The sequence below is a fragment of the Furipterus horrens genome, unplaced genomic scaffold, assembly GCF_987537825.1.
Source record: "Furipterus horrens unplaced genomic scaffold, mFurHor1.1.pri manual_scaffold_4, whole genome shotgun sequence".
NCBI classification, from domain to species: Eukaryota; Metazoa; Chordata; class Mammalia; order Chiroptera; family Furipteridae; genus Furipterus; species Furipterus horrens.
The window spans coordinates 142,517,846-142,532,155 of record NW_028327174.1 but is presented as its reverse complement, the minus strand read 5'-3'; the positions used below and the strand labels follow the sequence as shown (position 1 = coordinate 142,532,155).

General features: G+C 37.8%; 1 protein-coding gene across 1 annotated transcript in view; it reads right to left on the bottom strand.

Annotated features, from left to right (window-relative positions):
* Positions 1-14,310, bottom strand: part of MPDZ (multiple PDZ domain crumbs cell polarity complex component) — a 171,370-nt gene that overhangs the window by 55,874 nt on the left and 101,186 nt on the right. Inside the window, exons 21-23 of the mRNA XM_090274100.1 lie at positions 13,373-13,657; positions 13,001-13,124; positions 5,457-5,655 (exon numbers count right to left, since the gene is read on the bottom strand). Of these exons, the coding sequence (XP_090130226.1) occupies positions 5,457-5,655; positions 13,001-13,124; positions 13,373-13,657 (608 nt within the window). The remainder of the gene's footprint in view (positions 1-5,456; positions 5,656-13,000; positions 13,125-13,372; positions 13,658-14,310) is intronic.

Here is a 14,310-nt window from a genome sequence, read left to right as displayed (position 1 = left end):
CACATAAACGGGGGCTCGATCATCAGCAGGTGCTGCAGAAAATCTAGAATGTGAAGCATACGCTGTGGCATCTTTTTACAATGGTGTTAACAAATGCCACTGTCTTGTGCTGAATATGAGATGCATACATATGTAGTTAAAAGTGGGTGCTCCTGGTTGTTTTTTTCCCCCTTTCCACCTCCCTCCCTTCTACACCTCCCCCAGAAAAGCATCTGCTCTTTACTGATGTCTATAGCAATGATTATTAACAAGCATGAAAAATGTAACTGCAATCAATCTTTTATTCCTTGATCAGGAATTCATCCCACACTTCAGGTTAAGGCAGGTGAATTCTGATTCAGCTCAGTAATTATCTGGCAGATGTTACAAGCAGCTGCTGCGAGGCGCAAAACCATGGCTATTATTACAGAAATATAAGAGCTCCTGGCAAGGTGGAGTGAGAAGTGAAACAGAATGCATTCTGGTGAGGCTTCACATCTGGTTTCCCATAGAAAATAATGAAACCTGGAACTTAAACTGGCGGTTCTTGAACTCTTGAAACTCAAATTTCTATCCAGGCATGCATGAATGCACACTCACCGAGTTCCTAGCTATCTATGGTAAAAGGCAAAAAAGAAATCCAGTGCATTGCCTCGACAAGCAATGCTCTTCCTAAAACCAATCAGTCATGTAAGTGAACCATTAAGCCTTTATTTTTTAAGTCCCTCCAATACACTTCTCTACCACCACCCCAGAGGAAGCTAGGTTCAAGACAAGAAATAAAAGGGAAGAAACATGGATGGAACGTAAATCCAGGCAATGACTACAAAGCCTAATTAGCCAGGGGCAATGCATGGTTCCATTCAGAGTAGAGTAATGGAGGCCTTCTGGGAGGATTACTCACATAGCTTTCAAGGTAATTCTAAACTTTTAACTTTATGAAAGCAAGTGATCTGGAAGGCACAGGGCCAAAAACAATTTACGCAAAACGCATGGAACATGCTGCTCAGCCCTGGCCAACCTAAACTGCTATTTGTTTCTTCATTTAACACATATTTTTTTCCTGAAAAAGATTATATGATTTTAATTTCTTTCTACCATGTACCCAATGAGTCAAACCATAACCATCTGAATCACAGCTATAATAGGATGCTTGAGAAGATATTTAAGTGTTATGTCGGTATGTTTGTGAGTTTGTGTGTGCACATGCATGCACATGCCAGCATATGAGAAAGAGATCGATTTACTGATTGATTACTAATTTCCAGAGGAGGGAAGGCTGTGTGATTTTTCTTATTTTCTTTTCTTTTCTTTTTTTTTTTTTTAATTTTAAGATACCAGAGCGCATTTTTGCCTTCTGGGATCCTAAAGCAATTATTTATGAAGCTACCTCTCTAGACATCCATCAAAATCATTATAAAGCTGTCCACATGAAAGGGTAAATTCTGGGGTTGAGTCAGAGGGTGGGTAAACAAACAAACAAACAAACATAAAACCAAACCAAAACAAACAGCAGCAACACAAATGAGAAAAGGAGCAAAGACTGGTATAGCTTGAAAACGTACCTGACAAATCTTTTGGAGCAAGCTAGATGCATGACTTATGTCAAATCAATGTCACAATGGTCTTATTCTTTGGTTACCTTTTAAGATCTTCAGTAAATTATAACTGAGGAATAAGGCTAGAACCAAGCACCAATTATGGCACTCAGAAACCTGCATCAGTGCTCATAGTTAAGAAGGCATTAACACACAATAAATCAAGTGACCAGTTACTAGGCCATCTGCATTATATACTGCATATAAAGTATGTAGGCTAAAACCCTGCCATAGAGTCTCCACAGGGATGTACAATGTCTGTCTGGAGAAAGTCCAGCCATTGTTAATATAAAAAGAACAGTTTGCGTCACATCAGTGTAACCTGGCAGCCAAGGAGAGTGGACTGGAGTGTGCCTGCATTAATAATAACAACTTCACTGTACTGGGCAGTGGGGGCAGTAGACACCATTGAGTAAACATGTGTACTGTGTGGTTGTCACATTCAAAATAAGCGAGTAGAGCAACAAATTTGCATCAAATTCTATGTTAAGCTTGAACATTCCTCCGTGGAAACTATTTGGATGATTCAGAAGGCCGCAGCTATGGGCAGCTGGTGATTGGCAGCTTCATCACAACAATGTGTCTGCTCATGCATCATGTCTCAGGCAGAGTATTTTTGCAAAACATCGAATCACTCAGGTGACTCAGCACCCCCTACAGCCAAGGTTTGAAGCCTTGAAACTTCCGGCTTCTCCCAAAATTAAAATCACTTTTGAAAGGGGGAGATTGCAGACCTTTTCTGAGATTCAGGATAATTACGATGGGGCAACTGATGGTGATGGAGAGAACTATATGAGGTCCCGAGGTGCCTACTTTTAAGGGGACTGAGGAATCATTGTCCATTGTTCCTTGTATCTTGTATCTTCTTCAATAAATGCCTCTACTTTTTTTAATTACATGGCTGGATACCTTCTGGACAGACCTCATGTATCATTCATCTTTTAAGCAAAAAAAAAATGGACACTAGACCACCAGTGATGAAAAAAGCACTTAAAAGTTTCTCTTTTTTCTTAGTATAGGGGCATTCATATTTTTAATAATGTTCAGTTGTACTCGCATTATTCTTAAGATAATTAAGGGATTGTCACAGGATCTGATGATCTATTCCATTATACAATAAAGTAAAAAACCATGCAAAAATGTAACAGTTAATTAGTAAAATTCTGCCTCAAAATAATAGTTTATGAGAAGAATCCACTCTAAACACTATATATCTTCTACTTTTTATTGAAGACAGAATGAAAACCAGATTGCAGATATTGATTTTCTTGCCTAAGTCCTATCCAATATATACTTTGCAAAATAATAATACAGAATGTAGTCAATAAAGTAGCATTACTACAAAAAAGTCCCCCATACTAGTAATCATTGCATCAATTTAAGGTCACCAATCTTTCCCTGAGCTCTTACTACTTTATCCCTGATATAATAAATACAAATACTCAATGGTTAATGCTATAGGGAAAAGCCAAACTATTACATCTATGAGGTGTGACAATAAAGTCATGAACTAATTTTTATGTTGGCTCGAGAAATGCTTAGTGACTTAAAAACCAAACCATGTATATAATGTGTTTTAGTTACATTATAGGATTATGGGGCATTTTAAGCACTTCCCCCACAAAATATCTGACATGACCTACATTCAGACTATATCAACATCTTGACGAATTCTCTTGGATTGAGATTTAACAAAGGTAAATTACCACTCAGACTGACACTGTTCCATATGATCTTTACCACCACTGGTCCTTAAATGACTGGCTTAATTCTAGGATCCATAAAGGTCAAATAGGTAGTGCACAATTTCTTATATTGAGAGCCAATCAAAATCTCTTTATAAGATCCTACAAATGGACCCTCCTATTTTGTGAGAGATATATATCTCACATCTAAGGATTTTGCAAAAATCATTGGAAGATTAAAATTAAAAAGAGAAAAGCAACAATGTTTTCAATTATTTTTTATGGCAGGCATTTATTTGTGTCAAGAAATGAAAGAACTGACCCACTTTAGCAAAGTAAAGTTTCCCCATGTTGTTTAGATCACAACACTGGAGATTCATTCTAGCTGCTATGCACAGGTTCCATGCATGGCTAGTGTCCCCTCCTCAACTCAGGAGAGCTGCAGAAAGGGTGACGGATGAGGGAATGCATCTCCAGATTATGCCCCCTCCACAGTAAATTAGTTCTAGATCAGCTCCTCCTTGGTTTTTGAGATTATCTGGACCCCTTCTGGGTGACACTGAGGCCACTGTACTCCCGGGCGGAGAAGCCATGTTCTTGGCCCCTTGCGCTGCTCTGGTCCTTCTTTTGATCTCGCTGAGCAGTTCCATGGGATCTTAGGATTGCTGCATCCTCCCACTTCCTACCAGAATGGGAAGTGCTTTTGGTGGGAGTTTTCTCCTTTTCCTTCTCTTCCTCGGGGCTTCAGCCTGGAGTTGGGAGACTCTGTCTCCATTCTGTTCATTCATATTGTCTCTACTCTGCCAGTCTGAGACAACAGGTCCAACTCTTTGATATTCCAAGGTCTCCGAAACTGGTTTCCTGGTCATCTTCCTTTCTGTGACACTTATGCTGCCCCTGGGTGTTACTGCTCCTGCCCCTGGTACTGTGCTCTTATCAGGCTTTCTGAGGCCAGGGTTAGGAAAGACAGTGTGTCCATAAGCACGGAGTACTTGTATGAAGCATGTTTTTGGACTCTTTCCCCACCAGCATAAGCAAGAGAGGTGTCCTAGATACCACGGAGACCATGTGAAGGCTCTTGATGCTGACCTGGTCTTGGTCACCTTCTTCATGGAGGTCCATGCATGCTGGGCTCTTCCTGTCCTCTGCCTCCAACAGAAGAATGTCCATCACGTCACAAGCTGGTAAGCTGGTACAGCATTGGGTACTGTTGTAAGCCTCCCTTGGGGGGTTTCAGGGAGAACACTAGGTCTTCCCTGCGTGCAAACAGATCTTCTCCTGCATCTGAGTGGGGAGGGGGCATAATTGTAGGTAAAAAGAGTGGCCAGTGGCAAACTTCAAGTGGAGCTGTTTTTCTCATGATTGTAGATGCCAAGAACTTTGCAAATTTCAAAGGAAGCAGCCTGGTCAGCTTCAAGCTCTTCACTGACTTGAGTCCCCTTCCCTGGGTGTGTCAGTCATGTCTGGTACCGACTGCACAGCTGACAGCTGGTCATGCCAGAAGCATGATATCGGGCATTGTGAGGTTGGGGCTGCTGTATGTGATGCCCAGAGTAACCATCTGTCCACTGTTGTACACATCGATCACTTCTCTTTTGCTGATCTGGTTGAAGTCGCTCTCAAATATGGGAATGTGCTTAAACATGGGGACTGCGCCCTTGTGCAGCGGCTGCTGCCACTTCCCCAGGGAGCCGTGGAACACGTACAGCACGTGGCCGCTCTGGGTGCTGCCCTGAGATAGCATCCTGTCACTACCCATGCCTGTCTCTCATTAAGACTTCCGCAGTCCTCTGTGTCACCTCCCCCTTGGTCTGAACTGCAGCCCTTCGTGTGCCACCTTTATGCTTTGCTGTCTCCCTGCAGCCATCACACACAACACCCTGTCTTCATCCCCACAGCCGACCCCACAGGAAGGGACAGCATCCTCCTGCAAACAGTCACTCCATCCAGGGGCAGAGAGTATGAGGCGCACGTGGACAATCCTAAAATATTTCAACACTGTTAACTTAAGGAGCCTATCTCAAATCACGAACTACTGAGGAATAGTCAAATTTTTAAGTGACTTATATTAAATAAATATATAATTTTTGTGCATAAAGCAGAAGCATATTCTGAAAAAAAAAAAAAACCCTCCAATTAGTGAACTGAAATTCCTGAATTTCCCAAGACAAACCAGGGTCCAAATGATACTTACTTTATGTCAGGCCCAATGAGAGAATGTCTTCTTAACATGGCTCGTGCCTGGGCATTGGTTAAATTGATAGTAGATTCTTCATTAATAGATAAGATGCAGTCCCCAACGGCAATCCGGCCATCTCGACTAATGGCACCTCCATGAATAATGCTTCGAACGATCATCCCCAAGCCATCTTTATTAGCACTTACTGTCATTCCTATGGTAATGGAGGAACATAGATACAAATTTAATGTGTGACTTTCATTTTAATTTGAAAGTCCTATAATCCCTATGAATTAGGACTTCTTTTTTAAACTCTCACCTGAGGATATTTTGTTATTGATTTTAGAGAGAAAGGAGAGGGCCTGAGAGGGGGGGGGGGGGGACACTGACGTGAGAGAGAAACGTCAATCGGTTGCCTCCTGTACAGACATATGCCCTGAATGGGAATCGAATCTGTAACCTTTCAGTGTACAGGACAATGCTCTAACCATCTGAGCAATCCAGCTAGGACAGGGCTAACATTGAAAGCCAATAATAAACAATCAAAATGAAAGAAAAAGTTTCTAACAAAAAACATTTTAAAGTAAATTTTAAAATCTCTGTGAAATTGTGTCTAAACAAAGATACTTTGGGTTGAATACATTAGAGATTAAACAGGTTTAATCATTCACTGGAGTGAACCCAACTTAGGCTATTTGATGTGCTACCCCTTACACAGAAAGCTCTGCCAGGGAGACTAGTTTGACAATATCAACTGAATTTTATAATAGGAGTTCATCTCTTATATGTGTAAGAGAATAAAGAACAGGACCATGGATGGAAAATTAGTTCAATAAATTAAGAAACTCTGTACTACTACTTTATTCCCAAATCATCTGTTCATTCAGTATAGACTTAATATGTGCCAAGTACTATGCTGGTGGCTTGAGATAAAAAAGCATAACACAGAATTACTAACATCAAGAAGCTTTTAGCAAAGTCTTATCCTCAGTGCCTATCATGGTGCCTGAATGCGTATAGTAGTCCGTTGAACTAAACTGATGTGACCTTAATTCTAATCTACTCCCATTTTACCTTCAAATCTAAATTACGATAATATCCAGATCTGTATATTTTAATTACCCCCTGACATGTTCCCTGGATACCTAATAGGAAATACACCCTTAGTATGCATAAAGTTGAATTTCCCAGTTTCTGCCTCCCCTAATTTCTTCATATCGTCCCCCCGTTTGGTGCGTTACCATGATACTACTCTCCATTACACAACGTAGGTATGTTGAAGACATTCTTAATTACTACCTTTTCCTTACCTCTTATATTTAATCCACCATCAAGTCCTGTTATTTCTATCTCCAAAATGTATCTCAAATTCGTGTTTCTCCATTTGTTTACTAAGAGTAGATTGCGCTAGCACCTTCTCTTGCCTTACTTTTCAAAACAGCTTCCTAACTGGTGTCCTGGCTTCCAGAGCATTCTTCTCACAGCAGACAGAGGGTCATTTAAAAGAGGCAAGTCACATCACATCCCTGCCTTGCTAACAACCCTTTAATAATTTCCTGTTATGCTAGTACACAGCACACCTATAGTACTTGGCACAGCCTACAGGGCACTGGTGGCCTGGCCCTCTCAACTCATACCCTTCCTTGTATAATACAGTGGCTTTCTTGGCCTCCCTGTGCTCCAGCAACCATGTTTCAGAATTCACCTAGCCTCTTCTCATTTCAGATTGACGGCCTCCTTCAGTAGCTCCTGCACAGCTAGCTTCTCACTCTTCAACATCACTTCCTCCAAAAGGCATTCATAACAAACCTCACCGGAATTAACTAACGTCTCCTTCTTATCCTACCCATACTCAATTCCTTCAAAAATATAAAAACCTTTTAAATTATATTAACACTTTACATAAATAATGTTAATTCACTTAAAATCATGTGCTAAAAGTTTCTTTAATTAAATCAGATAAGGAGAGATATAAAGCTGTAGGGGTATTAATAAAAACTTTTTCTGAGAAAAGTCACAAATGCCTCTTTAGGTTTTTATTTTAAAAAAAAAGTAATACTTTCTGTTTAAATATTAATTATAATTATACCAAATTAGATAGGATAATTCAAATATTTTTAAAGAACAATCCTGACTATAATATACTTCCAGCCTGGTGTTTCATACCTGGATATGGGCAATCCAGGCTACTAGTTACTATTTTCCTATAGAAATAAACCATCATCAAGTGAATTTAAAATATTACTTTAAGACTCATACTAATGATTTTTAAATCTATTAAGGAAACACCTCTGCTTACTATAAACCAAAAAACAAGTTTAGACATGGGTTTCTTATGAGCAAAGAGGCTGGCTCAGAAATGTTTCAGCAGGTACTCCCTGTTTGCCCTGATGCTGCCCCCTTTGCACTAAGATCCACCAAACAACTGTACTACAGGAAAACTGAAATGTATAACTATAGAATAAAATTTAACTCAGTGGCCCGTACCGGGAAACTAGCCCATCATATTGTTCTCACCTGCATCATGCGCTCTACAATAAAGTACTCCACAAACATGGGACAAGTCATCATGAATTGCAGTCGACATGTCCTCTAAATGCATTTTTAATAGCATATTTAACTCCTGACTTTAGCAGCTATTAAAGCTATCAGGTTGAGTCCACTAATATAAACCAAGATGTTGATATCAGTTATCTCAGCTTATATTTTCCTTTCACCAAATGAAAATTTGCAGGGTTCAACAACTTCAAGGTAATACCCACTGACTAGACTTTGATTGTAACTTACAAGATCTCCCAATTCCCTACTGCAGAAAGTACAGTAGAATAGCCTAAACCATATACTGTAGAACTAGAGAACTGGTTCCAAATCTGAGTTCCACCACTCCTAATCAGGGTGGCCTTGGGAAGCTGACTTAACTTCACTCCGGGCCTCATTTTACCTTTTTATTCACCTGTAAAATGGTGATAATGCCTACTTTTAGGGTTGTATTATATGAGAAAAGAAGTATATGAGGAAAACTTATGCAGAATACCTTTCAAAATGCCTGGCCCAAAGTGCTCAATAAAGTACAAAATAAAAACAAATGAAAGCTCACAAAATATATTTAAAAAATGCATCTCTATCCTAATCCCAAACTACATTGTTCTCTAAAGGCTAAAGGCACATCGTAATTCAGCTTCAAAAGGAAGCCTGTGCCTGTCGTCACAGCAACCTGCACACAGCCTGGGGTAAGGCCAGCACTGCTACGATGGTGTAGTAGGTGACAACTGGAGACCAGGGAGGCGTGAGCTCTGCTTCCATCTCCTAAAGACCTAAAGACTGAGTACTTACAGAAAAATGTCTGAGTCTGCCTATTTTTCTGTACCTAATCAGTGAAGGGAGAATAATACCTTTCTTATGTTCCTACCTTTTTATCTTCATGTCCTAACACAACCTATCTACCCAATGGATCATAGACCAATCAAAAATCATCAAGATTAATAAAAGTTTTAAAGGTCACTATATGCATGTGTACATATGTGCCTATATCTGCATATTACATTTCCCCATAAATTTAACAAAGTTAAAAAAAGTGATTTTTGAGGTCAAAGTAAATGGATTATGACAACTTTTATAGAACCTTTCATTTAATAATTTCTTCTGGTGTTCACTAGAAGAAAAAAGAAAATTATCTAGAAAATGGAAACTGAAAGCCCTCATATGAGCTGATTAAGGGGAGATTATGAATCTAAGAAAATGTGTTCTGTGATAAACCCTTTCATAGTACACTCACCTACCAGCACAAAGCCAGCCTCTACTTAAGATTTCCTAAAATACTATCACAATTTTTGTTACTTAATGTTGTAAAGGCACCACCACCATACACTGAAAGCTTAAATGGATGCTTTAATTAATTTACTTTAATGTTTTATGCAGGTATTAAAAATAGGCCTTTTTCATGATTCCTTTACATTTAGTACTTAAAATGCTGTAGAAATCAGAATATTGAACATCTCCTGTCAAATGAGATAACAGAGAAATATTCTCAAGTTAGCATGCTGAATTGGAACTCCAAAATGCTAGAGGAACCTTCTTGGGTCTCAGGAGATCACACATCCAGGAAAACCCCTGTCAACATTTTGACCCTGTAAATTAATGCAAATATTAAAAATGAATCATAAAAGTGAAAATAAAACTAAAAATACTTACACTTTATAATTCAATTGGTTAATAAACTAATGGAGCTATGATTGCACACTTACAGGTTTAGTCTCACAAAGGAAATTAAAGGGTTCTCTTATACTTTAATTTAAAAATCAAACTGTTGAGGTTTAAATGGATTTTCTGATATGGTAGAAAGCAAGGACACTTCATTTTTCACTATTTTTCCCCCAAGAGCTTAATGATGTTTAGTATATCTTTAAATTCAAAACTTAAAAGCTATAGTGGGATCAGCCCAAGAGTCCACCAACAGATAAATGGATAAACAAAGTGTGGAATGTATGTGTATGTATATATATGAGAGGGGCCCTCAAAAAGCAGAATTATCTTCTGGAGGGCAGGCCCCTTGTAGTATAGGCTTTCCCCACCAAGAGAGTGTTCTAGGAACCCATCTGTATTGGTGTACCAGCTGGCATTGTTGTGAGAGGTTGTGTTCAGCTTCCGTGAATTTTTTTGAAGACTCTTTCAACATGTTTGCCCGTTTCATGATGAGTGATTTACAAGCACACCTGTCCACACAGCACTGAGTGTTCAGCAGTGTTTGACCAAAATAGCAGGACCCCCATGCTCTACCCTCCCTATTTACCACATCTCACCCTGAGCAAATTTTTTGTTTGTTTCTCGGATGAAAAATGTCCTTAAAGGGAAATGTTTTGCTAATGTGGAAGAGATGAAACAAAAAATGGCAGAAGCACTAAAAGGCATCAAAATTGATGAGTTCAAAAACTGTTTCGAATAGTAGAAAAGTGTCGATAGGTATATTGCATCAAATGGAGAGTACTTTGAAGGTGACTGGAGTCTAAACATGTAAAAATAAATACACAATTTTTTATAAATAAATTGTTTTTTTGGTTCCTCCTCATATATATCCACATATGTAATAACATATTATTTAACTCTCAAAAGGAATAAAATTCTGACAACGTTACAAAACAAGGATGGATGAACCTTGAGAACATTATGCTAAGTGAAAGAAGCCAGTCACAAAGGGACAAATACTGTATAATTCCACTTATGTTTACATGCCAAGAGTAGTCAAAATCTATAGAGGCACAAAGTAGACTAATAGTTGCTAGAGGACAGAGAAAATAGGGAGTTATTATTTAATGGGTACAGAGTTTCAGGTGCAGATGATTAAAAAGTTCTGGCTATAGAGGGTGGTGGTGGTTTTACTGCAATGTGAATGTACTTGAAGTCACAGAAGTGTACACTTAAAAATGACTAAAATTGTAAATTTTATGTTAGGTATCTTGGACTACACTTAAAAAATGATGTATCCTTAGAATATAACAGAATGCATTAAAAATCCATATGATTTTCTCAATAGATAAAGAAAAAGATTTGAAAAATTCAACATTCTCTCAGCAAACTAAAAATAGGCAAGCAATCGAGAGGTCAGATTATAAAATCAGATGTATTCAAATCATGGCTCTTACAAGAGCCTCACAACTGTTTTGAATCTAATTCACTAACCTATGCCAGAATCATCTTCCTGAAACACAGATCCCATCACATCACTCTTCTGCCCTTAGTTCCCACGTAGATGGGACACTGAGCTAGGAGGGTGTGACAGCGGTGGTCCTGTATCCTGCACACGGGCCCACCGAGCAGCCGTGTCCCGCCTGCCCTCCCTTTAATTTCACTCTCACCTTGCCCACCATCCCACCATGCTTCATCCGTACCAAACAAAATGCAGCGATGCATCACATTTCTTTTCCTTAGCTCCGGCAGACTCCAACTTTTCCCAATTCCTCAACTACGTGGTAAACATCTACTCCTCTTTCAACAACTAAATCAAATATCTTTTCCTCTTTGAAACCTATCTAAACTCCATACACTCTGAGTGTAGGAATCAGCTAGTTCTACTCTTTTAAGCCTTCAATGTTCTATGTGTGAATGTCTATCATAATAAGTAATACATTTAGGACTTAATGTATTAATTAGCTAATTTTCTTAAACTCATAGGACATGAGTTTATACATAGTGGCTAGAATATAGAGAAAAAATGAATGTCTGATAGTTGAGTAAATACACTAGAATAGGGTTTCTCATATGGGCTTTACAAAAATCTCTGTTTTATGAGTGGGTCAAAAAAATGGGTTCTATGGCCAATTAAATGTGAGAAATGCTGTATTCTATAACCTCTTCTTAAAGGTCCACATGCACATCTGAGTATTAAAGATACTGAGAGGTAGTACAATCAGAAACCTGTCTCCTTAAATTCATCATATTTCAAACTTAAAACTTGGAACCCACTTAAAACTCCTACTGACAGCCTATAGAATTAGTATTTAAAGTGATATGCTTTCAGAAACACTGCATTAACAGATGAAATCTCTCTGACATGCTTTGATATCTAAAATACCTGCCTCATAATTAGTGAATTATAGAAAGTTCTACAGCTTAAGATTTATATAATTTTATTAAATGTAATATGTAAGCAATATAACTAAGTGGAAATTCTCTGCAATAATTCTTTACTTAGCTGCTGTGGGTAGTACCTAGCCACCACCAAATGGAACAAGATTATCAATGTAAAGGGTATTGGTTGGGTACATCATAGAAGAAGCAGAATCTCTGATGCAGAGCTAACCAGAGAGTCTTGGAGTCCACTCTGTATTCAGAACGACTGTTCTAACATCCTACTGATCATTACAGATCACTAGGGACAAGGTGAGTCACATAACTGTTTAACTCAAAAAACAACAACAAAAACAAAAACAAATGTGCTCTGCCTCAATATAGCTTTAGTTATTATAATTAGAATTTTATTTTTACAGGAAGTCTGCTTTGCCTAACTCTGAAGGCTTTATGATTATTAACTAGCTGCAATCCTTTACGGGTAAGAAAGGACACAAAAATCCTGCCACCTGGGAAGGACCATTATAACGTGCATTTTGATTTTGGTGGTGGCACACCTGGCTGTCTTTTTAGTCTTTCTTTCAGTGAATGAAAGAAATTAAATACAAACTGACTTATGCATAACTAGTAACATTCAAAGAAACTAATAATTTGCTTTCCAAAGAATTTAGAATTCCAAATTGCTGACTTTTCATTTTTAAGAATTCCTTTTCTGATTTTCTGCCTCATACACAAACAATCTTTTACTTGAATGTAAATGAGACTACTGAATACTTTTAAATAATTAAGAGAGTGAAGGATTTAAGCTAGTCTGAACAAATCTGTTCATTTCAGGAAAAATAATGAGCACATCAAAAGAGAAAGCATAAAAACTATAGACACATTTATAACATCTATTTTCTTAGGTATAGCCAAAAATATTAAAACCAGATTCAATTTTTCCTCCTTCCCAGGGGGTTGGTTGGGAAGGTCTGTGTGAAAAAAAAGGAACTTACCTAGGCTAGAATTGCCTTTTGCTATAATAATAGTCCTCTCAAAAGATTCTTTGGACATATTTTGAAGCATGACACGCTCGGCAGCAGAGGCCAGAGAGCTCTGTTGATTTAAGAACTCAGAGCCCTGACGGAGAGAAAAAATAGTCACATGAAAAGGAAAATTAGACTTTGGAGTATGATTTCAACATCAAACATATTCTCTAACTGTGCCTTATTCGACAAGAATCTATAACAAAAACAAGTTCATAGGTTGGCTTCTGTAAAATCTCAGTGTCAGGAGAGCACTAACTCCAAATGGGGAGATTACAACTAGAGTACTTCACTGTTTTCAACCTCATCATTATACACAAACCGTTATCTTTAAAATATTACCTTTCCAGTTGAATCAAGTAGTAAAGGAGAAGTAAGTTCTGCACTTGATATAACTTCATTTGGGAGGTGAGATTCAGTCCACGCTCTTATGTTTTCACATTCATACTGTTGTTCAATAGCATTTGCATGTGTATAATCATTTACAGTAAAGCCAGAAACAGGTCCCATGCTCAAGTCTACTGAAGGTGGACTCTCATCCTGTCTTTGCAGGAGATTCTGGGTGTACAATTCCTCCAAGGACATGTGCAGATCAAGTACTGGATCTGAAGAATTTTCAGTAACATCCTAATGATTAAAGAAAAAAATTAAAAATTATGGCCAGAATTACACCAATGTATTTTGTAACACCCTTTCTTAATGAAAGACTATTTACTGAAAAAAAAAACAACACAACATAATTATTCAGTACTTAAAAAGCATTAACAAACATACAAATCCTTCACTTAGCTGATACGCTTATATCTTTATTTTTATAAATGCTTTTCAATGCATTTCCTAAAATCATACATCTCGTATCTACTAGGTTATACTTATACAATATGCGGTATATGAGAACATACAAAAGTATGTTCTATCAACAAATAAAATAACTCAGAATTCAATCTACATGGGAAAGCAAGTGACTTATATTTCCAAATCTTATTTAAAGAAGAGTTCATTTCCAATCAGCCTGAGCTCCTACGTATTACAATATCAAAAGAATACAGAGAATGACATTAATTGATTCAGATTAACAAGAACTTTCAAGGGAAAATTATTTTGACATTTTATAGGTATTTAGGAAAACAACAGAAAGACATATTTCATATTATTTTAGGGAAAATATTCATAATATTCTGCAAGATATAACAGAAGAAATACTAAGAATGTACGGTATTTTAAGATGTATGTTCTAATCCAAGCTATCTCATTACCAACCTGTATATCACAGAACCTCT